The 25,624-nt window shown below is 39.8% G+C and overlaps 7 protein-coding genes and 1 non-coding gene across 9 annotated transcripts; 4 read left to right on the top strand and 4 right to left on the bottom strand.

Moving 5' to 3' along the window:
* Positions 1-76: 76 nt before the first annotated feature.
* Positions 77-149, bottom strand: TRNAA-AGC. The gene has a single exon. It is a non-coding gene; the product is annotated as a tRNA-Ala (tRNA).
* Positions 150-296: 147 nt separating this feature from the next.
* LOC106399728 (anaphase-promoting complex subunit 5-like) lies at positions 297-7,615 on the top strand. Of its 2 annotated transcripts, none has more exons than XM_013840182.3 (20): positions 297-581; positions 736-895; positions 976-1,097; positions 1,476-1,710; positions 2,088-2,256; positions 2,348-2,426; positions 2,536-2,621; positions 2,814-2,943; positions 3,519-3,551; positions 4,003-4,251; positions 4,406-4,483; positions 4,575-4,837; positions 4,983-5,042; positions 5,178-5,245; positions 5,496-5,601; positions 5,993-6,134; positions 6,232-6,330; positions 6,586-6,850; positions 6,954-7,021; positions 7,236-7,615. In XM_013840182.3, exons 1-20 carry the CDS (start codon positions 411-413, stop codon positions 7,386-7,388), a joined length of 2,736 nt encoding a protein of 911 aa, XP_013695636.2. In that variant the 5' UTR covers positions 297-410; the 3' UTR covers positions 7,389-7,615. The 2 variants fall into 2 exon arrangements, with proteins under 2 accessions (XP_013695636.2, XP_013695634.2); XM_013840180.3 differs by having other exon boundaries at positions 2,061-2,256.
* Positions 7,616-7,888: 273 nt separating this feature from the next.
* On the top strand, positions 7,889-10,033 carry LOC106399731 (4-hydroxyphenylpyruvate dioxygenase-like). The gene is made up of 2 exons (XM_048757835.1): positions 7,889-9,171; positions 9,746-10,033. Exons 1-2 carry the CDS (start codon positions 8,009-8,011, stop codon positions 9,918-9,920), a joined length of 1,338 nt encoding a protein of 445 aa, XP_048613792.1. The 5' UTR covers positions 7,889-8,008; the 3' UTR covers positions 9,921-10,033.
* Positions 9,938-14,767, bottom strand: LOC106399730 (rRNA (cytosine-C(5))-methyltransferase NOP2C). The gene is given in 14 exon segments (XM_013840183.3): positions 9,938-10,178; positions 10,255-10,316; positions 10,443-10,524; positions 10,645-10,745; positions 11,051-11,265; positions 11,577-11,597; positions 11,600-11,807; positions 11,997-12,118; positions 12,193-12,255; positions 12,374-12,511; positions 12,776-12,923; positions 13,004-13,301; positions 13,682-13,806; positions 13,808-14,767. Coding segments are annotated over 14 exon segments (1,791 nt in total). The 5' UTR covers positions 13,904-14,767; the 3' UTR covers positions 9,938-10,066.
* On the top strand, positions 14,468-15,211 carry BNAC05G04510D. The gene is made up of 2 exons (XM_013838821.3): positions 14,468-14,748; positions 14,837-15,211. Exons 1-2 carry the CDS (start codon positions 14,494-14,496, stop codon positions 14,933-14,935), a joined length of 354 nt encoding a protein of 117 aa, XP_013694275.1. The 5' UTR covers positions 14,468-14,493; the 3' UTR covers positions 14,936-15,211.
* Positions 15,086-16,374, bottom strand: LOC106399737 (peroxisomal and mitochondrial division factor 2). Its single transcript, XM_013840194.3, has one exon. The coding sequence runs from the start codon at positions 16,094-16,096 to the stop codon at positions 15,215-15,217; it is 882 nt and encodes a 293-aa protein (XP_013695648.1). The 5' UTR covers positions 16,097-16,374; the 3' UTR covers positions 15,086-15,214.
* An 868-nt stretch (positions 16,375-17,242) lies between these two features.
* LOC106400088 lies at positions 17,243-19,534 on the top strand. Its single transcript, XM_048756660.1, has one exon. The coding sequence runs from the start codon at positions 17,243-17,245 to the stop codon at positions 19,532-19,534; it is 2,292 nt and encodes a 763-aa protein (XP_048612617.1).
* A 1,604-nt stretch (positions 19,535-21,138) lies between these two features.
* On the bottom strand, positions 21,139-25,428 carry LOC106402224. Its single transcript, XM_013842918.3, has 6 exons — positions 24,886-25,428; positions 23,594-24,447; positions 22,812-23,513; positions 22,278-22,552; positions 22,102-22,183; positions 21,139-22,024 (listed from the first exon to the last, which is right to left on the bottom strand). The coding sequence occupies exons 2-6, from the start codon at positions 24,443-24,445 to the stop codon at positions 21,338-21,340; spliced, it is 2,598 nt and encodes an 865-aa protein (XP_013698372.2). The 5' UTR covers positions 24,446-24,447; positions 24,886-25,428; the 3' UTR covers positions 21,139-21,337.
* Positions 25,429-25,624: the final 196 nt, after the last annotated feature.

Raw genomic sequence — 25,624 nt, 5'->3', positions numbered from 1 at the left:
CATTAAACGTGATTCACGTGAGAAACAAGGAAAAAAAACATAAAAAAAAATCGGATAATTTCATAAATTTAAAAAATGGAGATGCGGGGTATCGATCCCCGTACCTCTCGCATGCTAAGCGAGCGCTCTACCATCTGAGCTACATCCCCGTTGTTGTTGGTACTGTTGTAAACTTATACTTTTATAGCGGTTTCACACCCGGCCTCTAGGTAACCGATACTCTAAACCGGACGGCATGAAATAACCGGTTCTTCCAAGATTTTTGTTAATTCATTTCAAACCTTTCCCGGTGACAGACTCGAGTCAAAACTTCAAAATAAGTAAATCCCCCCCCAGTGACCTAATCCCGTCTGCTTCTCGGAGGAAATAACCGGCGAGAGAGCGATTGTACTTTAGCGGCGGCGACAGAGATGGCCGGATTAACGAGAACAGCCGGCGCTTTTGCGGTGACTCCGCACAAGATCTCCGTTTGCATTCTCCTGCAGTTATACGCGCCCTCTGCTCAGATGTCTCTCCCCTTCCCTTTCTCTTCCATTTCTCAGCACAACCGCCTCGGCCTCTACTTGCTCTCTCTCACCAAGGTTCCACTCTTTCGTTTTCTCTTCGAAATTAGCATTATCTCATACATTCTCTCATACTCGGAGCTTATGCTTGCTCGATCGACTTTATTTCATATTATCTTGTGTTAACGATTTCAAGGCTCATAATTGAACTGACGAGACTTATTGATTGCAGTCTTGTGATGATATATTTGAGCCGAAGCTGGAAAATCTCATCAACCAGTTGAGGGAGGTTGGGGAAGACATGGATGCGTGGCTCACTGACCATTTAACTAATAGATTTTCCTCTCTGACTTCACCTGATGACCTATTGAACTTCTTTAATGACATGCGAGGTTAGCTCTGCTCGTTTCCTCTAAGAATCTGTTTTCATCATGTGTGAGTCTTGTTAGTTATCAAATCTCTTTGTATGTAGGAATACTCGGGAGCCTTGATTCAGTAGCTGCGCAAGATGATCAGATTATTTTGGATCCGAATAGTAACTTGGGAATGTTCGTTCGTCGTTGCATTTTGGCGTTTAACCTTTTGTCGTTCGAGGTATTGTTGCTTTTTACGTTTTTATTGTTCTTGTTTGATTGTTGAGACTAAGTAATACTTCTTCTATTCGACTTATGATCCTAAAAGAAGTGTTTGGTATTTAGTTTGATGGTTTTGGGTCTATAACTCGGATTCAATAAATGTCAATTCTACTTTATTGTAAATTGTGCTTTATAATATGAGATCTAACGGCTGAACTCTGACAGATGGTTGAAATGTGTACAACTCCAGCTGTAATGTTCTGAATTAATATCAACCAAAACTCCTGATCTCTCTCCCTTTTCCTAGTCATTTTGGTCTACTGTCTTTATGCTACTGAAACACAAAGTAAATGTCTGAAACAAACGTCTATTCTATTTATATGTGAATCCTTTGCAGGGAGTTTGTCATCTGTTTACAAGCATTGAAGTCTACTGCAGAGAAGCCCATTCAAGCTCTGCTCAGTATGATGCATCTAATGATAACCTGGGGTCGTTAATACAACATGATCAGATGGATATGGAGAAATATATAATGGATAAAGCAACCGAAGAAATAGAGCTACAGAAAAATGCTAGTGGAAGGGTCCCTTTTCACCTTCATACGCCGGAAGCACTTTTCAAAGTGACAGAAGGTATATCCCTTTTGATTCACTCATTTGTGCTCAAATTAAACTTAAAGTTTCTCAGAGTCTCAGGTGCTTGAAAATATTGAGGAAATATAGTTTGGCTGTAATTTAAATGTCGTTTTCCGCGTATCCTTTTGTTAAAATGTTTTTGCTGATGGATAACCATCAATGATAGGATCAAAGTTTAACCTGTGTCATATTGTTCTTGGATGATTTGTGGAGTGTTTGTATGATACCTTATAGATTTTCATTTTTGTTTAAAATTGGGCTTCTGAAGATATATCCCTTCCTTAAAGTAGAAACAATATACTCTGAAAAATAAAATTTGGGGGATTTCATTCGTATGTAACGCGCAGAACAAATGAAACATGCATGTTTGCTAGTTACTAGGAAGGAGAAATCAAGCACCAACACGAAGAAAGCAGAGGCTACTCAACTTGCTTGTGCCTCCTCAAGTACAGTTAATGATACTCTGGTTGATGAGTCATTATTCCTTCGGACAAATTATCAGATACAAGGCTTTTTAATGGAGCAGGCTGATGCAATTGAAACGTAAAGTCTCTATTTCATTAGTATTTGATATATTTCTGTCAAAAGTATTGCTAATAGTTTTGACTTTCATCTCCTGATAATATGATGTCAGCCATGGAAGTTCATTGTCTTCAAGTTCGATTGAAAGTTTCCTTCAGAAGCTTCAAAATTTAGCCCCTGAGTTGCATCGTGTAATGTCTTGCTTTCTTAGCATTTTCCTTTGCAGTGGATTCAGAAGCTATTCATTATTTGATTCCTTTGATATTCTGGCATGTTATTGACGGCATTGCAATGATGCAGGTTCACTTTTTGCGTTACTTGAATAAACTTCACAGCGATGACTATTTTGCTGCTTTGGAAAATCTTCTCCGTTACTTTGATTACAGGTAATCTGTACTCTTAGCTTTTTTCCGCTACTTCATATCAGTATATGATAATAATAATAATAATAATATGATGGAGGCTTTTATCGCTTGCGTGTGACTCCTGTAAATATCCAGTTGTGTTTGCCTGTTATATATGTGGCACTAGGAACTGTTTTCCAGATATGAGCTGATCCATGTTCCATTGTCTAAAAGTGCAGGGACTGAGGGATTTGACCTTGTTCTTCCTTCAACTGGTTGCAGCATGTATGGAAGGTACGAGATTGCTTTGTTATGTTTGGGAATGATGCATTTCCGCTTTGGGCATCCTAATCTGGCTTTAGAGGTGAGCATTAATTTCTCCCAATAGCTTCCGTTGCTAAAGACTTGTTCTAACACATAAATCCTGCCTAGTAGACCAAGTCGTACATTAGGTAGTTCATAGTTTACTGGGCTGTTGGTGAGGCTAATAGTAAGTGATGCTCATTTGTTATGTATCTTGAATGTGATAACCTCACACCCTTACTTTGATAGATTACTTGAAATCTTAATGAGCTACTTAGATCATCTTCTGTGTATATACATATTTTACTTGAGAAATTTCAAAATGAACCCATGTAATCAGTGATGTGTTTGAGGTGAGGCAGGCTTTTGCAAGTTTTTACTTGACGTTTCTCTTTCTTATGGTGTCTTAGCCTTAGTATATTCGTCTAAACACTTGTGAGCTCGGTTTGCGTAAATAAAGAAGCAACACTAACCTTCACACGTCACTGTGAATTTAGTAACTGTTAGACTTGCTATCTTAACTTAATTTTTTTTTCGAATCTTAACTTCATATATTTATAAATGATATCACTAGACATGACATTGGGCCTTATCGTTGTTTCGTTTTCTCATAATATGGTTTCTCCTTAATCGCAGGTTTTGACTGAAGCTGTGCGTGTATCCCAACAGGTATATGTCGTTTTATTCATCTATTGTTAGCTCTGTTTATAGTTTATTATGTAGAAAGTGGTGCGTTTGATAAATTCCTGCAGGACGTGTATTTTTATTAAAGTTTCTATAAGCTGAATATTGAGCTATTTTAATCTATTCGTATATCACTAAGTTCTGTAAGCGATTTAGGACTCTTCACACCAGTTATGTTTAGATTTCCAAATTATTGCACTGACTCTTAATATACTCCCATATATACGTACTGATTTCTAGGTGGTCCAAAGGGGCAGTCTAGTCTTAGCAGATATAAAATTTGTTCTATTAGGTACATGCTGGATGGATCACATTGCTATTAATTGGGTCGAATATGAATTCACATGAACAGCATTAACAGCTTATATTGTTTGAAAAAAATGTTGTTCAAGCTTTAGTTCATTTGTGGTATTTAAGACGTTTATTGATACTGCAGCATAGCAATGATACTTGTCTAGCCTATACACTAGCAGCAATGAGCAACTTGTTATCAGAAATGGGCATTGCAAGTACCACTAGTGTTCTTGGATCCTCGTACTCACCCGTCACTAGCACTGCGTCTTTATTATCTGTACAACAAAGGGTGTACATTCTCCTGAAAGAGTCTTTGAGGAGAGCTGATACTCTAAAGTTAAGACGCTTAGTGGCTTCTAATCATCTTGCGATGGCTAAGTTTGAGTTGATGGTTAGTCCACGAACTTTAACATTCAAATTATCTATTTGTTTTTTTTGCTCTGCTTCTCTGATAATTGGCAACTTGCAAGAAAAAAAATCCATATCTTAGTTTTTCTAATCTTTGGTATACGCTAAATCAGAAAAGTTATTTTGTTGTTGTACAGCATGTGCAGAGGCCTCTGCTTTCGTTTGGTCCCAAAGCTTCTGTGCGTCATAAAACTTGTCCAGTTAGTGTCTGCAAGGTACTGAATATGCCAACTAATTATTATGCTAAGAGTGAAATATCCATATCATCTTTTGAGGTCTAACCAGTCCTTAATTAATCTATGACAGGAGATAAGACTAGGTGCACACCTACTTAGTGACTTTTCTGCTGAAAGCTCTACAATGACAATTGATGGTTCATTAAGCTCCGTTTGGCTCAAAGACTTGCAAAAACCATGGGGTCAACCTGTGTTTTCTCAGGAATCCGGTTCTAGAAAGAGTTCGACTTTCTTCCAGTTCTGTGATCACTTGGTCTCGATTCCTGGATCTGTATCACAAATAATAGGCGCTTCTTATTTACTACGGGCAACTTCATGGGAGTTATATGGCAGGTAAAATTGATCACCGCTCAAACCCTTGATGTTGACGAACTCATAACTCACGCATTCCATTTACCGACATTACCTTTCTAACAAGTAAACTTAGGAACTTTATCTGTTAATTTACTGTAATTTATTAATCCCTTGTTTTTGTTAGCGCTCCTATGGCTCGGATGAATACCTTGGTGTATGCAACTTTATTTGGTGATTCTTCGAGGTAATTTCCCTTAAAATATCACTTGCTTGTTATACTCTCAGCTCCTTTCCCTCTTCCCTTTCATCTCTTTATCTTTTCTAGAACGATCTCTTACATTCGTTTTGCGTGATTTTTATATATTTCTTGCATCTATAGTTCATCTGACGCAGAGCTAGCATACTTGAAGCTCATTCAACATTTGGCACTATATAAGGGATACAAAGGTTAGATTCTGTGCGCAAGGTCATGAACACCTGTTTTACGTACCTGCCATTCAATTTTGAACGAACCTATACAAAAGTACCTTGATGCTCATTCAATAAGTTATACCTGAATATTATGTTTTTGTAAAAGAAATGACATGTCAGTGTACAAAGATCTTAACTTTTTGTTCATTTTCCTGATTAAGTTTATTAAGATCTTACTCCATTTTTCCCCCTACATTGGCCTTTTCTGAAACAAATGCTGTTGCAGATGCCTTTGCTGCTCTTAAGATTGCGGAGGAAAAGTTCTTAACCGTATCAAAATCAAAAATATTGTTGCTCAAGTTGCAGCTACTACATGAACATGCCTTGCATCGGTAAGGTTCCCAGTCCTATACATGCCACTTCTCTTGTTAAATTATGTCTCCTAATCCAGATAAGCTTCATGGATACAAGAAAGAAAGGGGGTGTCTAACCAACTTAGTAATTCCGTCCCGGAGTTTCACTATTATACATCACTCATGAAGTCTAAAGAATATGCTTCTGTTTGATAATTTGCTTAAACAACCTCAGAAAACCTGCGAAGTTGATTCATTTGCCTGCCGTCTGTGATCACTTAGTGTATTGTCTGAAGTTTATGTAGGTAGATTCAAATTCTTTGAAAATGTGTAAAACATTCGTTGGGAAAATAGAATGTGAACAGAAAGCTCTCTTTGTACTGAATTTGTTCTCTTAAATCAGCCATTCTAACTTTGTTAAATCCATTAGTGGGAATCTAAAACTAGCTCAACGAATGTGCAACGAGCTAGGAGGCTTGGCATCAACCACCATGGGTGTAGACATGGAGCTGAAAGTAGAAGCAAGCCTTCGTGAAGCTAGGACGTTGCTTGCAGCAAAACAGTATAGCCAGGTTTGTTCAAAATCCTTGCTGACCATCTGTTTTGTTTTCAAGGAGCTATGCTTTGTTAGTGTATCGTCATTTTACTTTGTTACTATGTTCTCTACAGGCAGCAAATGTGGCACACTCCCTCTTCTGTACGTGCCACAAATTCAATTTGCAAATCGAAAAGGCCTCTGTTCTTCTTCTGCTTGCAGAGATCCATAAGGTATTTCATGGCACAAGAACTTGGTAGCTTGAAAGCGCACTGATTGGAATCTTATATTTCATTGAATATTTGTCACCGTACGACCTTGCAGTAGTAACATTTTTTCTAGGTTTTGTTTTCCTCCCATGCATGCATTTCTTCTGAATGTTCTGTGCCTCTGCTGCTAAGTCATTGGACTACATATCGTTTTTTTCAGTTCTGTATAAGTTTTCTGACCCGCCTTTACCTTTCGATTCCCCTTTTTCTGGTTCTCAGAAGTCAGGAAATGCAGTCCTGGGTCTTCCGTATGCGCTGGCAAGCATCTCTTTTTGCCAGTCATTCAATTTGGATCTTCTCAAAGCATCAGCTACTCTCACGCTGGCCGAGCTTTGGCTTGGTCTTGGATCAAATCATGCCAAACGGGCGTTAGACCTTTTGCATGGGGCTTTCCCTATGATTCTCGGCCATGGAGGTCTGGAATTACGCGCTCGAGCATACATCTTTGAAGCAAACTGCTATCTGTCTGACCCAAGCTTTTCAGGTAGCTTTTGTTGTCTTGTACTTGCTTTGGCTATATATAGTTCATGCTCTTGGTTGCATGATCATAATTTTTGTATGAATTGGCTGTGAATATATTCCGCCAGTTTCCACAGATTCTGACACTGTCCTGGATTCTCTGAGGCAAGCTTCAGATGAGCTCCAAGCTTTGGAGGTAACTTATGCCAATAAGAATGCTATGTAGCTTTAGTTTCAGAAACAAGCCTGAACTCTGTTCTATCGCCATATTGCATAAAAGATGCTATGCTGCTATTGGTTAAACTAGATCCAGCTTCGGTTTAGCTCATCGATGCATAATTTGTTTCGGATTCTAGTATATCGTGAATTACCGTCTGTTCACTTGCTAATCATTGCGTTTGTTGTGGCAGTACCATGAATTGGCAGCTGAAGCTTTTTATTTAATGGCGATGGTATACGACAAGCTGGGACGGCTTGAGGAGAGGGAAGAAGCTGCGACTTTGTTTAAGAAGCATATAACAGCTCTCGAGAACCCTCAAGACGAGGAGCCAAACATGGCATGAGAGTTGGTGACCTTATTTAATAAGCTTATAGTGGAAAGCTTGTAACTTAACTTATGTTGTAACATGTTACTTAAGACTCGTTCTAGTGATTTGTAGCTTTACTTCGTTACATACACAACTCTGAAAATGTAGGAAACTCTAGAAGCCAACAAGGTGATTTGAGAAATTTTCTTATGTAATACGTAACATGATCTTTGTTTCTTTACGTAGTTGATCAAATCGCTGAATCTGCCTCGTCACCAATACTCATCCATGTGGTTCGGATAACGTTCCATCATCGTGTGAAAATGGTAGATACGTCTTACACGTCAGAACTTGGTGACCACAGATAGACAAGGTCCAAGGAGAAAGAACGAACCAATCAGCTTAAGGTCAAGCAAATTAGAGAGAGATCCATCACGTAAAGCTTCGTTTCTAATGAAAATCTGATCGTACACGTGTGTTCTTCCACGTCCAACAATAGTCAACATCTGTGAGTTTTAAGACCAGAGATAACGTCTGAATAAACTGATATTAAAACAAAACAAAATCCCTTTATAAAGTTTATATGTGTCCCGTGTCCGTAGCTCAACGAACCACTCACACAGTTCCGTAAGCAGAGTCTAAGGTGTAAAACATCCATGGGGCACGAAAACGCAGCCGTTTCAGAGAACCAGCATCACGACGGCGACGCAGCTGCTACCTCTGCGTCCCCGGGGTTCAAGCTCGTCGGATTCTCCAAGTTCGTGAGGAAGAATCCAAAGTCCGACAAGTTCAAAGTCAAGCGCTTCCACCACATCGAGTTCTGGTGCGGCGACGCCACCAACGTCGCGCGCCGCTTCTCGTGGGGCCTCGGCATGAGATTCTCCTCCAAATCCGATCTCTCCACCGGAAACATGGTTCACGCCTCCTACCTCCTCACCTCCGGCGACCTGCGCTTCCTCTTCACCGCTCCCTTCTCTCCGTCTATCTCCGCCGGCGAGATTCCACCGAACACCACAGCCTCCATCCCATCTTTCGACCACGTCACCTACCACTCCTTCTTCTCTTCACACGGACTAGGCGTAAGAGCTGTCGCTATTGAAGTAGAAGACGCAGAGTCAGCCTTCTCCGTTAGCATCTCAAACGGCGCCGTTCCTTCCTCGCCTCCTATCGCCCTAAACGACGCCGTTACGATCGCTGAGGTTAAACTATACGGTGACGTCGTGCTCCGTTACGTTAGTTATAAAGCCGTTACATCCGTTTTCCTTCCGAGATTTGAAACTGTGGAAGATACGTCGTCGTTTCCACTAGACTACGGTATACGCCGCCTCGACCACGCGGTTGGGAACGTCCCCGAGCTCGGTCCAGCGCTAACGTACCTCTCACGGTTTACCGGCTTCCACCAGTTCGCGGAGTTCACAGCGGACGACGTGGGAACAGCCGAGAGCGGTTTGAACTCGGCGGTTCTAGCCAACAACGACGAGACGGTTCTACTGCCGGTCAACGAGCCGGTTCACGGGACGAAGAGGAAGAGTCAGATACAGACGTATCTGGAGCACAACGAAGGCGCGGGGGTGCAGCATCTGGCGCTGATGAGCGAAGATATATTCAAGACTCTGAGGGAGATGAGGAAGAGGAGCGGCGTTGGAGGGTTCGACTTCATGCCTTCTCCTCCGCCTACTTATTACAAGAATCTCAAAAACCGGGTGGGAGATGTGCTTAGTGATGAAGAGATTAAGGAGTGTGAGGAGTTGGGGATTCTTGTGGATAGAGATGATCAAGGGACGTTGCTTCAGATCTTCACAAAACCACTTGGTGACAGGTACTAAACAAAACTTTAATGTGTTTTGTTTTACGGTTGGGTTCTAGAGGTTTAGGATCTGTAGTGTATTTAGAACGTCCTCGGTTTTCGGTTACAAAGTTGAGAATCGGCTTATATTCAAAGTAATATGGATTCCATTCGGTTCCAGTTTGGTTTTTCGGTTAAATTTGGGTTAAAAGTAAAAATCCAGGATTTTTCAAATTAAATATCAGATTTGTTTTGGGTTTTCAGATATAAAAAAATCAGATAGTTTAGATAATTTTAAATATTTTAGATAAAAAGTATTATAGTAATTCAATTTTTGGATATTCAACTTATAAATAATATTATTAAATTATTTTAAAATTTTAAAATTAAATATAGTTAATATTCATAAATATATAAACTATACGGGTACCTAGGTTCAGTCCGGTTTTTTGGTTCTAGAGATATAAGATCCACTGGTATAATTGATAGGATCCAAATCCAAACCGAACCTCATTTTTTGGTTTGGTTCGGTTTTTCGGTTTCGAATAAATGTGCCCATGCCTAATCATGTTCATTTGGTTAAAAGAGTCTCTTGTCTTTGTGATAGGCCGACGATATTTATAGAGATAATACAGAGGATAGGATGCATGAAGAAAGATGAGGAAGGGAGAGTTTACCAGAGTGGAGGATGTGGTGGCTTTGGCAAAGGCAACTTCTCTGAGCTCTTCAAGTCTATTGAAGAGTATGAGAAGACTCTTGAAGCCAAACAGCTTGTGGGGTGAAAGAAGAAGGAACCAACTCTAAAAAGGATTGTAATTCATATATGTAAAAACTTTGTATGTTGTTACAAATACCATCTCATCAATACAGATACCATCTCAGGGTTCAATACAAATGTCTTCGGATCAGGAATCAGTATTTTGAGATGTTAATCCTTGGGGCCGACGCTGAACTTAGCTATAAAGAAACCGATGGTGTCGAGCTCAGATGACGGGTCGAACTTCTGAACCATTTCTTCTTCACCTGGTTTTAACCACTCCCTGTATTACATATCATACATGTTTTCTTAAGTTCTGCTCTGCTGAATATTAATTAGATCAATAGATGGAAACTTACTCGACATATCCGTCAGGAAATTCACATCGACCAACTAGACCAGGGCCTCCAATCCTAGGATGCTGCAACAAGACAGCAACACACATGAAAATACATTAGGACAAAGAACAAGATCATAGTGCAACATATGCCAAGATCTCAAACAGTTTCTTAGATGTTCAAGAGCGCATTTTAGATCCAATCCAAACCTGTGTTGCTAGGGAAAGGAATTTGTATTTATCTAGAGCATATCGAACCACCGCCTCGTTCTCACTAGGGTTAATGGTGCATCTAGCAATGGAAAACAATCATCCAAAGGTAAGAGTATAGTAAACTCTCAGTTACTCAACTGCTACTGCCTTATTTGCATAGCTTGGATAAAACAGACTCAGATTATATTTGCATACTTACGTTGAGTATACGAGAACTCCACCAACGCGAACCAATTGAACAGCCTGGTCAAACATTTTCCGCTGGTACCTTCCATGGTTTCTCAACGATATTACAGTCTCCTACAAGAAATAGCAGTTGGCAAATTCATTCCACAAGTCAGCACACTCTTAACAATCTTCAAAAAGGAAGAAGGAAGAAACACAGATTCTACTCCGAATTACTACAAACACTTCTAAGTATTTATACTACTTTAAGGAGCTACTAGGAACTAATATTTCTGCCGCATACAAGTGATTAAGCTAAGACTATCCATATGTTGTTGACACAAATCCTAGGATATGTACACGTTGTTAATGCTTAATTAAGCATAAACATGAAAAGTAGAAGTTAACACAGACAGCTCAAGTTTTGAAATTTATCTTACCAGTCCAGCGAAAAGACGAGGTCTCAAGCCAAGAGCAGAACAAGGAGCATCTAAAAGTACCCTATCAAAACTATTAGGCGGGAAACCTTTTGATTTGCCAGCCCTCCCACCTTGGCTTTGAGTTCTTCCGCGACCATTTTTCAGCCTTCCCTTATTCTTCCTGATTTCAGATTGGCTAACGTTATCCCCTCCATTATTAGGCTGTTCTGTGCTCGCTAAAAAATGGATGATAACGCAAAAATTAAGATTCAGCTTATTCATTAAAATTTAAAACTACTGGAATAAATATATATGGCGCTTTGCACTTATACACACATGCATATGCACAAGAAAATGGACTACAGATGCTGAAGTGATGTTCTGTATCCGTATGATGGTGAAGTGATAACTACGGTCCTTCTCCGAAAAGGGGACAGGACAATGCAAACATGGCAAGTTTCACCTAGCAAACACAGAGGCTAACATTTGGAAGAAAACAACTAAACCAAGCAAACAGTATGAGAGGGAGAGAAAGTAGCTTAATTACCATTTTCCTCGCACGATTTTCAGCCTCAGATCTTCCAGGAGCATCAGATGCGATTCCCTCGTTTGATGGTACTTCAGAATGGCTGGTTAAAGAAACACTACTGTCACCGTTAACTGATGTTGTTGAGTCACTGAGTGTGCTCGGAAGACAAACAGATTTTAGCGCATCCAGTTTACATGTAGTTATGCAAGTTAAGCCCATCTCAGCAGACAATCTCTGGACATCTAGCACCTATTTAATAAAAAAAAACAGTAGACGGATTAATAAATAGCAGGTAGTTTTGCAATCCCCTTTTGTTTTGTGTTTCTTAGCACTCAATGTAAAAAGTCAGCGAGTAAAAAACACCAATTGAAATCATGACTGTTTCAATAAATTATGTGACGAAATTCAAAAGATTATGTAATAAAAAAGAAACTGTACTTTGTTATGAGATCTATCTGCTGCCACTATCTCTCCTTCATCATTCATAAGTATAGCTACTGCAGTAGTCTTCCCTCCCGGTGCTGCACACATATCTAATACTCTCTCCCCTCTCTGAGGATCTGGGCGACCAAGACAAAAGTTAAGCATAACTGAAGGTATAAGCATGGTGTAGACGAAAAATTAATTCGCTTACCAAGAGCATGAGCAGCAACAATACTTGGCAGGTTTTGAAGAAATATTTCTCCCTCGAGGACATCTAAGGAGCCAAAACGACAATGTGAGAACAATACCCCATGATGAAAAAAGATACTGAGAGTCCTAAACTGTTGTAAGCTGTAGTAGCTAGCAAACGTAGGACAAAAGATGAAGCTTACTATGAAAAGAAGGCAATCTGAAAACTCTGTTGTTCAAATCCACGGCAACTCCATGAGAAACACGAAACATGCCAGCTCTTGACAACATAGCTGTTCCCATGCCGATATATAGTCCACTGCGTTCACAATAGAAAGGATCTACAATAACACTAGGGCACATGTCACAACTGCTTAAGTTCAAAATATCTTCCGTGACCCAAAAGCTTATATATTGTTTGACTTATTTGGCTGCCCCAAATTGTAACTTTTGATCAATAAACATCCTAACAGGTAGAAATGTTTCCCTTCATAACAATAACCAAAGACCTATTCTACGGTTTCAGTTACAGTGAAACCAAAAGTCTTGGCAAACCATATGATATGTGACCAAAGCAAAAAAAAAGGAAGAATTATGATTCTTGCCTGACGGTAGACCCTGGAGGGTGGTCCCACGAGTCATATTAACACTCCAGTCACCATCATCACCAGGTTGCTCCATAGCAACACAGACGGCAACTGCATCTCCTTTCTCAACATGGGCAGTGCAAGCCAGTACACCTGGGACATAGACCTACAACCAAAAAACCATAAGTATCATTTTAAACCAGTACCTAGCCATTAAAGGTTTTACTGAGAGAAACTTGAGTTTACCTGGGCTCCTCTGAGAACTGCTTCAGCACACTTCCTGCTCACAAGTACCTCCTTGGGAGGGTTTTCAAGCTCAGAGCCATATTCAATTCTATGTGGGCCTGAACCGTTGACCAAAACTACATATTCCAAACCAGGAATCTGACACTTGGAGATGGGACTACTACTCCCATCGGGTTGCTGCACAAGCTTCAAGCCATCCTCGGAGTCGTCGTTTAAGATCTTCGTAAGCTTCTCGATAACCGCGTCACTTGTGGCTTTAACTGTGTTCACCCGAATGCAGGAGTAGGAAGATGGACGCCTAACATGGAATGGAACCAACAAATAATGTTAAAACAGAAACAAAATGTAGCAACACACTAAAGTAGTGCAGAAGAACTAAGAAGAAAGTGAGACATTGTGTTAAATTAGTTACTATGGCATAAAGAAGACATAATGTGAGAGAAAAGAGCTCACAAGTAATTAATCTGAGAACCAAAAACACATTTGAAACACCCCAAAACATCCGTATTGTCAGCAAACATGTACATATAATAAGCTCACAGGAATGGTTAAATGCACACAAGAACGTGAAGGAAAGCAAATCAATTTTGGATTTAGGAGAAATCTAGGGAGTGAGTAAGCTATAGGGGAGATACAGAAGTGATGCATCAAAAGAGGAATGATAAGAACGGTAATTACGTTAGAGCCTTTGAAATTCGAGCAAAGTGGTCAGGTCCGTAAGCTTTGTTGAAGTAGTCTTCAACTTCAGGATCCCATCGCAACACTGGATCATAACTGTAACGCGACGAAGGATTCATGATTCATCTCCATCAGGCTGAGAGCGAGCAAATGTGTGTTTTGTCTGAGAAGAAGCAGGGGGAGAAGATGGTCGTGACTCGTGAGGAAGGAGGGTTTTAGCATGGACCGGGCTTTAATAATTAATGGGCTTGAATTACTGGATTAAGCCCACTACGCGTTACTCAGTTAATCTATCTATATGTTAAAATAGCCCAACTCAACCTTTTAACATGCTCAAGGTTGTGCATCTGTAAGAGAATAGAAGATAAGAGAACAGAGGATATGTTGTGTTTGCTCAGTTAAGACTTTATTCAATAACACCCAAACTCAACTTAGTGTGTTGTGTTATTACAAATCGTTTGCTTCCAATCAAAACCTGCTTGGTTGGTGTCTAGATTACATACCAAAACCTCAACCAAGCCTAAGAACCTAAACCTTAAATCTGAAAATGGACTCTTGTTAATAGTTAATAGTAGTTACTTTTTTCAAATGATGATCTCTTCTCCGCACAAACAAAACTAATCAGAATTCTATATTAAGTGTTAAAAGATTAGATATAGCTAAGCCAGGTTTTAGGTTGTTGAAACAGCCGCGGCCAATTTGGACAGCTCAAATTTGGCTTCTTGTCTCTCAATCTTCTCCTCATTATATATATCTCCCTCCTGCGTCTTAACGTTAAACACCACTACAGAGGCAGAGGAGCACCAAACAAAATGTCCGACTCCATTTTGGAAAAGGCCACCTCTGCTCTCAGTGAAGCCGCCAAAACCGATGTCTTCAAGGATGCAGTGGACAATGTTGTCTCAAGAGGCATTGAAGGAGGCAAATCCCTGCTGCACAATTTGGAGGAGAAGAAAGGTGAAGTCTCCTCCAAGATCGTTGGAGCTGTTTCACAGTTTACCGGTGGTGGCGCCGACTCCTCAGCCACAACCGCAGACCGTGACTTACCAGTTTCAACAGACAATCAGGTTGGAATATAAAAAAACACACATAGATTAAAACAGAATTAGATAGGTGAGATAGAATCTTATGCTTGTTTCCATTACAATTGCACAGCCACTCCTAGCGTCCAGAGAGACGGCAACGCCATGGTGGAAGAGCTGCTGTGAAATTCTAGATCTTCTCAAGGCATCATCATCCTCATCATCTAACTAGATGAAGATCATCACCTAACAGAGACAGATCACACCCAGTTTTTTCAAATTGTGTTTTATATCATTTCTTATATAATTCCTCTGCTTAACCCTCTGGTTATTTTTTCAATCTCTTTGATTGTTGCCGAGAGAACAATTGTAACGAAAGATGTAAACAAAACACACAATATAAAGTAAAACTACTAAGTTGTGAAACCAATCACATAACAAGAAAAGGTATTATCGTGAAGCACTCCAAAAACAAAAGAAATCAAACTTCCACAAAACTCTACCTCGAGAATCAAGCCTTCTTCGAGCGGTAAACATACAAGACGACAGCTGCTCCCGCCACAGCAACAACCGCAACAGCAGCCATAGCCCCACCAGAAACACCACTCACAGCCCCAGGCGACCACGACCTAACAGCCTCTACGCCATTAACCGGCTCAACCATGTTCTTCAACCCGCTAATCATCTTCTCAGACTCATCCATCTGTCTCTCCAGCTCCACAATCTCAGACTCCAAACCCGCCACTCTCTTCTCAGACTCTCTCAGCGTATCCTCCACGACCTTCTTCTCCGTCCTCCACTTCTCCACCTCTGCTCTCCCTTCAGCCACATTAGATTCCAAACTCTTCACCTTCTCCTTCAACTCATCAACCTCCTTCTCCTTGTTATCAATCCTATCCCTCATCTCCTCCCCCGCTCTCACCTTCTTGTTCCTCTCCTCCAACTCCTTCGCCTCCAAAGCATTAAGCTTTGCCTCCAACTCCTTCATCCTCCTCTCGTTCTCCTCTTTAGCCATCCTCAACTCATCAACCTCCTTCTCCAGCTCCTCGATCCCATCCCCCTTATGAGAAATCGCATCCCTGAGCTTCTCCGCCTCCTTCTCAGCCTCTTCCTTTTCAGCCTTAGCCGTAACGAGTTCTTGCAGAAGCCTCGCCTTTTCGGCCTCGAGCTCGGAGGATCTCTCAGCTATAGCCTCGAGAACCTTCTTCTCCTCCTCCGATTTGTCGATCTCCCTCTCCATCTCCCCCATCTTGCGCCTCGCCTTGGCTTCGGATCCTCTCATCTCCTCGATCTCCGCCGTCAGGCTCTCGATTCTCTTGCTGATTTCGTCGTTATTTTGATCGGAATCGAAGAAACTGTCATCCTCGCCGTTCAAGCTCCTCTCTTCCGCCATCTATAAACCCTAGAGGTGCTCGATGAAAGAATTATATAGTGGGAAAAGGGGAAAGGAAAGTTTCGATCTTTCCTTTCTATGATCTGCTGCCAGTGAAAGTGGAGAGAAAAAAAGGGATAAGAAACTTTCTGCGATTCGATGCAATTAGGGTTTCCCGCAAACCAACGATAACCGAACAAGTCTGATCTGTTTACCAATGGACGGCTGAAAAACGACGACGAATCGAACAAAGGTAATGAAAAAAAGTTTCCGACCACGTGCGCACCACTTTTGTTTTCTTTTCTTCTCCTTTTTTTGAGGGGAGTGTAATATATGTAGGTTGCCAAAATTTTCAGTAATCTCTGTGATTATTTCAAAGTGTGATTGTTTCAGTGTAAGGAATTTTTTTTTGGGAAAATTGCCAAAAGAGAACAAGAAAACAGCATAGTTGTCCCTATGGTATAAATCTTTTTTTGTCCATTTTTTCTCCGTTTTACCCTTTCCATATGTTAAAATTAATGAAATAAATAGTTATATGAATCAGAAAAATTATTAAAAATATAAACAATTAATAAAACACCCATTTACACAAACACATATTTTTTTTTGGGTTAAAAAACATAATAAATAATATTTTTAAATTACGTTCTACTAAAAGTAGAATTCTGTTTCTACACAAAACGGGTAAGTAGAAAATGAATTCTAGAATGAACACATCCATCTACTTGTTTTAGAACGTACAAACTACTTTTTACTATAATTCTAAATATGGGGAATACGTATTCTACTATTTGTAATGATCGCTACTTTTATTCAGAAAACTGTTTCTACTTTTATTGAGTATTCTAAGTTATCAGGAATGCAAAATCTAAAACATATACGAACGTCCACATAGTGTAGAAATTACATTCTGGAATTTTGTTATGTTCTACACAGTGTAGAAGGTGCCTTCTACGGATAAAAAAACTGAATTTTCGAAAATTAAGGAAGTTGCAGTTTTTAAAATATTCTCAAAATATTCTAACTTCCTAAAACGTGTTTTCATTGATTTGGTTCGTGAAAAATTAAAAAAAAAATCGATTTTGAATGTTCTTCTTCACCAATCTATGATTTTCCAATGATTTCTCTATAGTTTGTCTTGTGATTTTTACAAACTCTTGTTCTATGATGCATATCTATACAACATGTGGTGTTTGGGAGTTTGGAGCAACCACGGGATGGGTTTTTACGGCTGATGAGAGAGGGGCTAGGCTACTGTTATTGGAATCAACTTCTACCTTAGAGGATTTTAAAAGAATGGTTTTGGAAGATTTTGATATGGAAGAAGATAGCTTACCCGATTTGGAGTTGAGTTATCTACCTAATGAGTTGATCAATACATCAACTTGTCCGCCTGTGATCATTGCAAATGATCGACAGCTTCAGAATTTTGTTTGTTTTGTTCAAAAGTGTGTTTCTACTCGATTGTGTGTAACATCTAAAGCCAAAGTTGAGAATCTGAATGAACCAGACTTTGATCTTAACAAGTCGCCAGCTGATTCAACTACTGCTCAAGAGGAGGGAAACTCGGTTGATAGGGGGAATGAACCAGCTCCTGTGTTTGTTGAGAGGCAGTGCGAGGAAAAGAAAGAAAAGATTAGAAGAGTCGAAGTTGATGAGGATGCCTATCATGCCGATACCATGATCTCGGCCAAAGAGGACGTACATAAGATGTCAAAGTTTTCTGTGCTCAATGTTGTTAAGAAGGGACAATTGTTTGAGAACAAAACTTTGCTGAAGGCGACTTTTGAGATATGTGCAATGAAGCATAACTTTCACTATGAGGTTATCAAAACGGATAGACAACTTTGGTACGTTAGATGTGAGGATAATGCATGCAATTGGTGTGTTCGAGCAGAGTGTTTGCAGGATTCTGAATATTTCATTATCAAAAAGTATGTCGGTGAACATACATGTGCACCTTCAAACAAAACCAAACCGGGTAGGACTGCTTCGGCCAAAACTATAGGCAGTCTGATTATGCATAGGTATGAAGGGGTTAAGGAAGGGCCGAAATGCAATGATATAATACAGATTATGCTTATGGATCATGGCTGTGAGATCACGAAATCTTTAGCATGGGATGCTCGTGAATATGCGGTTAATGCTGTTAGAGGTATACCAGAGAGAAGTTATGGAAAAATACCGAAATACTTGCACATGCTCAGAGAGGCTAATCCGGGAACACATTCATCGTATGAGATTGACAGCAAAGGGAGATTTCGGTACCTGTTTATTGCATTTGGGCAATCGCTACGAGGATTTAACAGAGTCATAAGGAGGGTTATTGTGGTTGATGGCACTTTTCTGAAGAACAAATACAAAGGAGTTCTATTGGTTGCAACTGCTGTAGACGGAAATTCTAATTTGTATCCTCTTGCATTCGGAGTAGTCGACTCAGAGAATGAAAATTCTTGGGAATGGTTTATGAGACAACTAAATAGTGTCATTGCTGATGATCATCATTTGGCTTTCATTTCGGATAGACATGCGGCCATTGCTAAGGCGCTTGAGACTGTGTATCCAACAGCTAAACATGGTATTTGCATTCATCATTTGTTGAATAATGTGGTAACATATTACCATGGGAAAGGACTTGTTGGGTTGGTTGCAAAGGCGTCCAAGGTTTATAGAGTTGCTGAGTTTGAAAAGATATTTGCTAATGTGTGTAATATCAGTCCGGCAATTGGAAAATACCTAAGGGATGCTGAAGTCCAAAAGTGGGCAAGATGTCAATTCTCTGGATATAGATATGACATAAGGACAACAAACCCTGCCGAATCCATCAACTCTGCTTTGCGTTCGCCGAGAGAGTATCCAATCATTCCCTTGTTGGACAGTATCAGAGAAATGCTGACTCGGTGGTTTTATAACCGTAAGAAAAAGATTTCAAAGCATAATCATCCTCTTACCGAAGATGTGGAGAAAAAGATTGAAAGGAGAACCGAGAAAGGCAAAAGATTTGCAGTTTACCCTGTCAGCGATGGTCGCTTGCTTGTTAGAGGTGATAAAATCGACTGCTTAGTTGATTTGGATAGACGTACTTGCTCATGTGGGAAGTACAACCTGATGAAGATACCTTGTCGGCACGCAATTAAAGCTGGGTTTCATGTTGGCAGACAGCCACACACATTAACTGATTTATTTTACACTACAGAAGCTTGGCGAGAAGCTTATCATGAAAGCATCAATCCTATTGCTGTTCCTGAGGATGCTTGGTCCATGCCAGAAGATGTTGTCGTGGACAATGTGCTACCACCAGAGTCAAGAAAATCAGTTGGAAGGAATAGAAAACGGAGATATGAAACTGTTGAAGATAAACTTCGGTCATCGCAAACATCACAAAAGAGGCAGCTTCGCAAGTGTAGTAGATGTGGTATTAGTGGGCACAACAGAGCAACTTGTAAAATACCAATATAGTCAGTCACATATGGTAAGGGTCAGCTTATATAGCCAGTTCGTTTATATGTTTTTCAATCTCGATTTAATTGTGTTTCAGGTATTTATTTTTCTGTTACAGGTTGGTCTGTTCAAGTATGCAAGTTGTGGTGTTTGAAAGTGCAGTATTGCCTTGTCTCGTATGGTTTTTTCTTCTAAAAATAATCAACTTTGTTTAACTTTGGATACTTTGGATAATTCTTGTATGGTTATTTTATCAGTTTCATTGTTATACATTGGTATTATTTTCACTTCACTTCTCTATCTCTCTGTTTGTTTAGTTATGTTCAGCTATGCTTTTGAGTTCGAGTTTAAGTTTGTTTGACAATAGCTGATGTCTGATTTTTCAACAAAAAAGGTGGATTGTAAGAACAGATCACTGAGCACAAAATATAAGAACCATTTGACTGGTAAAGTCGACACAAATATTGTTGCAACAAAACACTTATTGAAGCCAATACTAAGAACCAAATGACTGGTAAAAATGAAAAAAACACACTAACAAGAAGATACTTAGAACCAGTAGACTGATTTCACTCATTCTTGGCTTCTTAATCTTCCAAAAAGCCATAGAATGCTTCCTAAGCAACCTAATTCGAGTGAATTTTTCTGCTTCCTAACTTCTTCTTCTATTCTCTGTGTGATACTACTTTTCAGATCTTCAATCTCTTCTACAATTCTCCCTTGCTCAGCCTCTACCCTTCGAATCTCATCAAGCAAGGCGTCATCAACCCACTTAAATAAATGATTTTCCTTCTTTCGCTACATAGAAACGAAAATCAAATTAGGAGAAGTAAAATGGAATGAAAAAACATGATGTTTATCCTACACAATCGAAAATCGAATCAGACAAAAAAGGAACATAACAAATCGGTAATTGAATCGAAAAACAAATCAAGACTATGAACCTGTGCCCCTATTTCACATCTATAGAACCGTCGGTAAGGATTGTCATCAGTTCTCGAGTAGAATATCACAACCCCTTTCCCGCACCAGCACCTAGATGGCACCCCGTATGAATGTCGCCTTGAAGTATTCATGTGTGTGAGAAACTGCTTCAGAGAGAAAAAGGAGATTGACGAAAAAGAAGAACAGAAAAAAATGGGAAAAGTCGGGTTTGGTTGCTGAGTTGGTGTTATATATGTCGGGTTTTAGGTTTATTGTGGATCTAGTTCTGGTCGGGTTTGATTGTTGAGTTGGATCAAAAGTCTGGTTTGCAAGAAGCCAAGTTAAGTGTATTACATTTGATTCGATTTATTTACTCCTACGGGATGATCTAGTAAAACAATTATTCTAAATGTTCTTGTGGTCTTGTTCCGGGTTTTTGTTTCGTTTAGGGTATGTTTAGGGTTTAGGTTAGGTTTGACTGTGGTCTTGTTATGGGTTTTTGTTTCGTTTAGGGTATGTTTAGGGTTTAGGTTAGGTTTGACTGTGGTCTTGTTATGGGTTTTTGTTTCGTTTAGGGTATGTTTAGGGTTTAGGTTAGGTTTGACTGTGGTCTTGTTCCGGGTTTTGTGTTTCGGTTAGGGCATGTTTAGGGTTTAGCTTAAGGTTCTAATTTAAAACAGTGTTAAATTCTAGCATTCTTCAGCTAAAAACTCTTAATAACAAAACCACAAGATGTACATTTGATTACAAGAGTCAATCCTAAAAATCATAATTAAACACTAGAAGTTATACAATAAACTAAGCAGTCTTGTTCCTAAAAATGATAATAAAATCTAGAAGTTATACATCAGATTAAGCAATCTTGTTCATTACATTAGAACTTGAAACCAAGCAGTCTCACAAAATCTCTTCTACAGTCGAAGAGAGACACTCCGGGGATTGATACTTTGACATCCTATCAATCAATTCCGGATCATTAGCTGCTTCCCAAAGATCCCATAGAATCCTGTGGCGAGCTTCGATAATGTTACCATCATGCAACAACGACAACTCCAATCCAAGCGCATGACACTCAATGAACTTCACTGCATAGACGCCACAGTCGCATGCACTTTTATTCAGATTCCCAACGGGGACATAGGAAACAGTATATGCACCGACTGCGAAATCCTTCTGGTGTCTCATAGGCTGAACTGCCTTGACAATACGCGGAATAAGGTTTGCGAACCCATCCACCTCCTTGTACCTTTTCTTACCCGAGCAGTCGAACACTTCAATGCTCCTCGTCACGAAACTGATGCACAAGGCGATCCAATGATTCCCACTGACATGAACAGGGACATACAGGCGATCCACATCTATATTCCATATCTCATGTGTCCTGCCATGTGGTGGAAGGACTCCTTTACCGAACTGCAGTAGCAAATTATGAAGCATGTAGCTCTTTCTACCCTGAGCTTCTAAATGACCATACTCTTTTTTAATCATATTGCTGAAGACGACAGTCATGAAGGCGACACGATGAGGTCTCCATCGTTTCAAAGATGTTCTCTCCCGGAATACGTACATTGCAGCGTCAATCTCCTGCATATTTTGAAAATCTTAGCACACACAATGTATTTAAAAGACACATATGGAAGCAAATAGTCTCTAAGGTTTACCAAGCTATTTAACCACTCAGATTTATCCATAAGACGATTAGCAATCTCAAAATCTAAAGTGGCAGGTCCAATCCGTATAGGTCTGAAACCAAATACAATGATAAAATTGTAAAACATTCATTAGTTTATTTTAAATGTATTAATACATGTCAGATGAATGAGAATAGAGTACTTACGTGGAGGAAGTTGACCAAGTTCTAACTTTTTCCCAATCCTCTTCACGGAAAAACACCAACGCGGCATCTGGCGAGTCTTCTTTGGTTCGATCCATTTCCTCATCATTCCACTGCAGTGGAGCCATGTTAAACGGTTTCGATTTACTTAACGTCTCAACTTTCACTTGAGACAGATCAAAACCGTCAACAAATGTAGCTTGGGACAGGTCCCGCAAGTCTTGTGTACTCAATCCAAAATCAAAATCATTAGTTTCTGTAGCAATCTTTTTCCCGTCCTATTCATTAAAATTTAAAACATTGCATATAAGAAGAAGCCATTTATTCATAACACAAACAAAGCATTACATTCATAGAGTTTAATACACAAACATTCAAACATATTACACTTTAGAAACCTATTACACAAAGTTTCACATTCCATATTACATAATATTACACAGTCAATATAAAGTTCCATAAGCCTAGCTCCAGCACCCTAACTCAAGCATCCTAGTTCCAGGTTCATCAAGTTCTACACTTTCTCTTAGGTAGTACCTTTTTTGTTGGAGTAGGTTGATCGCCTTTGCGCTTAGGTTGAGCTTGAGCGCCTTTGCTCTTAGGTGGAGCTTGAGCGCCTTTGCTCTTAGGTGGAGCTTCCTTGGCTTTGCTGTTTAGTGGAGCTTCTTCAGTTTCTTTCTTACTAGGATAGCTTCCTTCACCAGTCAAACTGATTGCGTCCTTGAGCTGTGAAACCTCAATCTCCATCTTTCCCATCCTCTCTGTAAACACCCTCTCCATATTCGCCATTTGCATACTGAGCACATCTCCCAATGAAGTGACAGATGTGCGGATAAGACCCTCAATGAAACTCATAGTTTCAGGACCAAAAGTCAGAAACTTTTCTGCTGATCGCTTACACAGCACCTTCTTCTTTCTTGTCTCTGCTCCTTCATCAAGAAACTTTCTCTTGCCTTTTCCTGCGACCTTAACCGAAGAGTTCTCCTCGTCTGCTACAACATCCGTATGATCCACGATCTTATCAGCTTCTGACCCTCTATCATGGCTGTCGGGTTCCTCCATTTTAGACTCTTCAGGGTCTAAAACTGGCCAGTCTGTGTTGCTCCAATCATACTTGTTCCTGATCCTCCCCAAAACAAGGTCCACTCGTTCATCTTCCATCTCACCCTCCCTTGTGTACTGAGCATCTAGAAACACATCACCATTACCAGTCACTGATATGACCGAGAAGAAGTTATCCTGCAAACAGTTAAAACATGAAAATCCAAACAAAATATATACAACAACCATATAAAAGAAAAAAACAGAGAGAATGTTACCTTCTTAGTTAAGGAGTCCTCGAGCTCAATGATGTCTTCATAAGAAACTTTTGCAACTCCTTTCCAATTGCCACACCTTGGACCTTTGAAGCTGTCTGAGACTCTTCTGCCTAATATTTCTCCAAAATCAGGAATTGCCTCCATAATCCAAATCTGGAGAGCATAGGAGAAACCCTCGAAAATGTAGCTCTCCTTCTTACCCAACTTCTTCATTGCCTTCTCAATCGAACTCAACAGGAAATCATACGAGTGAAGACCCCAATGGAACTTCCGAACCTTGTCAAAATCCATCACCAACTTGATGTACATATGAGGGATGGACACCTTCTCATCTCTCCCCATCACCACACCCACTATTACACACAAGTAGATCAACCTCATCCTATCAAGCCGCGTCCAAGTGTGAACTTCTTGTAGATGAACCTTTCTGATCGACTGCAAGGTGATCTTACCACCTGTGTGCAGTAGGTTACTCCAAAAACCCCCGTCGTTTTTCCATTTCACTACGTCACTGTTAGTTTCCCGTGTAATCTTGAGGCCTGTCACAGCATGGTACTCCTGAAGCGAAAACCGGAGAGGCGTCCTCGCAAAAACAAACCACTTCTCATGCAGCTTTGAGGTAATCAGCTGTCTACATATGAAGCTATCCACTAGTTTCCCAGAGAACTTGAGATCATTTTCGGCAATAGCCATGATATGTGTGAAAACAGGATCTCTCTTCACATCATCGTACTCTGCACACATAGCTTTCTTCAGATCTCTGATAAGTTCCATGCGGCAACTGTTGTTGATCTTCTTAACCCGAGGTTCTGAACCCTCTGCATATAATCGTTTAGGTAGCTCCAGCTCCATATCTACAAAAGATAATAAAACACATGGTTGTTAACAGCAATATCATAAACATGCAAACGCCCGAAACAAGCGTAAGAGTGAAACTGAGCCAGAGTGAAACTGAGCCAAACACAAGATAATAATCAAAAGCAAAACACCATTGTCTAATCAAATTTAAATTTAGAAACACAGTAGATCGATTAATCAAATAAGACAAGTCAATCTCCATCTCGCAATCAAATCAGCAAATTAAGACAATTAACAGTCAAATACACACAAACTTTGTTCAGCGAAATCAGTATCGTAACACTCATAAAGACAAACACAAACACTAACATTGTTCACCAAAATCGGTTCACATAATCAAAAAGTCAATTCAGACAAGCAAACAAATATTGATCCAAGTCAAAGTAACAAACTTAATAATGAAACAAAGACTAAGACAAATCAAAGAAACAAACCGTTCACAAATTGAGACCAGATAGCCGGATGAGAGAGGCGGAGAAGGGGAGAGAAGCCGAAAGGTGGAGAGAAATGGAGAGAAGCGACGAGAAGCAGAGAGGCGGAGAGTAGCGGAGAGGTGAAGAGAATCAGAGAGAAGCGCCGAGAAGCGGAGAGGCAGAGAGGCGGATAAGCTCGATTTTGCCTTTGATTTCACTGGTTCGTCCACAAGATCGCCATCTTCAAAGTCTCAATTTTTTGGCCATCAGAGAGAGGCGGTGAAACAAAAACGAAATTAGTTCAGAGGTGGAGGCAAACAGAGAGAAGCAGCGAGCAGCAGAGAGGCGGAGAAGCTTGATTTCGCCGTTGAATTCACCGGTTATTACACAGGATCGCCATTTTCAAAGTCTCGATTGTTTTTCTTGAGAGAGAGGCGGAGAAACCAACAAGAAATTAGGGTTACGTGTTTTGTTCCCTTTTTGTTTTAACTTTTTTAATATATCTTTGTAACACGTTTTTAAAAAAAAAAAAATTACTTAGCACATGAAACAAACACAATTAAATTATGTTTAATTAGATTAATTCAAGGTTAGTTTTGGAATTTTGGAAAATTTTATACTAAAGGGACAATTTAATGATGGATTTATACCATAGGGACAACTATGTTGTTTTCTTGTTCTCTTTTGGCAATTTTCCCTTTTTTTTTTTTGGTCGGCAATGTAAGAATCTTCAACTGTAATTGTGGATGATCTTATTACA

This window comes from Brassica napus, chromosome C5, assembly GCF_020379485.1.
Source record: "Brassica napus cultivar Da-Ae chromosome C5, Da-Ae, whole genome shotgun sequence".
Taxonomy (NCBI): domain Eukaryota; kingdom Viridiplantae; phylum Streptophyta; class Magnoliopsida; order Brassicales; family Brassicaceae; genus Brassica; species Brassica napus.
This window is presented reverse-complemented; position numbering and strand designations above follow the sequence as displayed.